This window comes from Salvia splendens, unplaced genomic scaffold, assembly GCF_004379255.2.
Source record: "Salvia splendens isolate huo1 unplaced genomic scaffold, SspV2 ctg125, whole genome shotgun sequence".
Taxonomy (NCBI): domain Eukaryota; kingdom Viridiplantae; phylum Streptophyta; class Magnoliopsida; order Lamiales; family Lamiaceae; genus Salvia; species Salvia splendens.
In genome coordinates, this window is record NW_024598766.1 from 8,398 (window position 1) to 10,701 (window position 2,304).

Sequence of the window (2,304 nt, forward strand, 5' to 3'; positions counted from 1 at the left end):
GATTAAGATCTGTTTGCATGTTATCCCATTTTCCCTCTTTTTTTTCTTAAAAAAAAGAAATCTTTCATTTTTTAAATATTCATATTTTTTCTATGAACAAAAAGTGGTGGAACACCATAGTATCCACAAGTTAAGTGCAAAATTTAAGATACAATATTATCACAAAACACAAACCAAGTGTGAACACATAACCGAGCCCTCCCATTTCGTGTTCTAAACGAAATTCATAGTATTAATCGATAAAATAATAGTTACTATTACAATTAAATAAGTGATTTTAAAATTACATTAGAATATGCTCAATAGTTTACTAATCATGACCATAGTAATAGTCTTATATTATTAATTTTTTTTATCATGAATCTATATCTTGAATAATTACAATAAGATTTTCTTAATTATTTTTTAATAATACTACAATAATAACAATGCTAAATAATGCAATAATAAATCTGATTACTATTATATTACAGATATTTATTACTATCATTAGTGAATATGATTCATAATTTAAAAATTACTCCCACATATTTTCTTAACAAATTATTAATTTATAACATAACAATATTAACATTAAAAACTTTAGTATTTTAATACCTATGTACCAATCTTTAAATTTGGAAAAGATACCTAAGAAAAATTGAAGAACTAGAATCCTAAGTCATTCCACATTACCAGCCAAACTAACGACCAGCATTCAGTTTGTTGGAGGAGCTGATCTTTTTATTTAATTTTTAAAATTAAAAATATGGAAAAATAAGTAAAAAAGGCAGCTCTTATATGTGTGTGTATCTCTGTAATCAAACAGAGAAAGAGAGAGAGAGAGAGAGAGAGAGAGAGAGAGAGAGGAAATGGCGGAGCTAGAGAGCTCAAATGTGATGCCGAAGCTGATCAGTTTCCTCTCATCTCTCCTTCAGCGCGCGGCGGAGTCGAACGATCTCAATCCTTCGTTCGAGGCGCAGAAGATCTCAGTCTTCCACGGCCTCACGAGGCCGACGATTTCGATCGAGACATATCTCCAGAGGATTTTCAAGTACGCCAACTGCAGCTCCTCCTGCTACATTGTCGCCTACGTCTACCTCGATCGCTTCGCGCAGCGCCAGCCCGCTCTCTCCCTCAATTCCTTCAACGTCCACCGATTGCTCATCACCAGCGTCATGCTCTCCGCCAAATTCATGGACGACATGTCAGTAATTCCTCTCCTTCACCTCTTTTGCCCTAATTTTGGATCATCACATTCGAAACTTTTTTTTATTTTAGTTAAAAGCGGAAATGATTTAGAATTCTGGAGATTTGAATTTGTAAACCGTGGGTTGAGAATTGAAAATTGAAATCTGTGTTCTGTTAATCATGAGGGGATTGTTTATGAATTATGATTGCTTGTGGTTAAGCTTTTGCTTTCTAATTAATTACTTGATTTGATTAATTATCTCAACAACCTGTGTCTTAATCCCTGTGATAACAACTTAGGTCCAGCTACCACATCCATCCTCATAATTTCCTAATTTAAAAACCAATACAATTAATTACTCTTATTTTTGGTGATCTTGAAAGATTGAGAGCCACAAAATTGCAGAGTGGTGAGGTGTCTAAATCCAACATTGATAACTGAAAGCTACTGAAATTAAACAATGAATAAACTGATGTGATGAATTGATGATCCAATCCACCTCTGATCTCTCACATTTCATGGGGCTTTTCAGGTATTACAACAATGCATATTATGCTAAAGTCGGAGGGATCAGCACAACAGAGATGAACTTCCTAGAACTGGATTTCCTGTTTGGTTTGGGATTCCATTTGAATGTAACTCCATCAACTTTCCACGCATATTGCTCCTACCTCCAGAGGGAGATGGTGATGCAGCCTGAGCTCAGCATTGCCGACGAATCATCTCTGTACACCGCAAGGTCATCAAAGCTACTTCATTTGTGTTTTAATGAAGATGAAGCATCCCATCAACAGCAACAACAGCAGCTTGCTGTTTAAGGTTTATTACTGTAGCTTAGGTTAGAGGTTAGTTATAGTTTAATCAAGTCATTTTTGCTGCCATTGAATGCCCATTTCACTGTATTTTGGTTATGTTGTCACTGTTATGTTGTTGTGAAAGTGGATGTTTCTGGAATATATTGGTTATTAGACCCCATTGGAATGTACAGTTGGGTTGTTTCTTGTTCACATTGTTGCTAATTTAGCTCAATTGATGTTTCTTGTGTACTTCTATTCTCCCAAAAACTTTGACACTCCAAAGGCTGATTGATGGCTAGAGTTCACCAATTTTATTCTTTTCCAATTAATTTATAT

General features: G+C 34.7%; 1 protein-coding gene across 1 annotated transcript; it reads left to right on the forward strand.

Annotated features, from left to right (window-relative positions):
• Positions 1 to 534: 534 nt before the first annotated feature.
• LOC121789060 (cyclin-U4-1-like) lies at positions 535 to 2,040 on the forward strand. Its single transcript, XM_042187594.1, has 2 exons — positions 535 to 1,186; positions 1,704 to 2,040. The coding sequence occupies exons 1-2, from the start codon at positions 852 to 854 to the stop codon at positions 1,987 to 1,989; spliced, it is 621 nt and encodes a 206-aa protein (XP_042043528.1). The 5' UTR covers positions 535 to 851; the 3' UTR covers positions 1,990 to 2,040.
• Positions 2,041 to 2,304: the final 264 nt, after the last annotated feature.

Excerpts from the sequence above, each read along its gene's own strand:
- LOC121789060 (XM_042187594.1), top strand. The coding sequence starts at position 852 with ATGGCGGAGCTAGAGAGCTCAAATGTGATGCCGAAGCTGATCAGTTTC. Across the intron at positions 1,187-1,703 it reads GCCAAATTCATGGACGACAT|GTATTACAACAATGCATATT; the intron begins GTCAGTAATTCC and ends GGGGCTTTTCAG.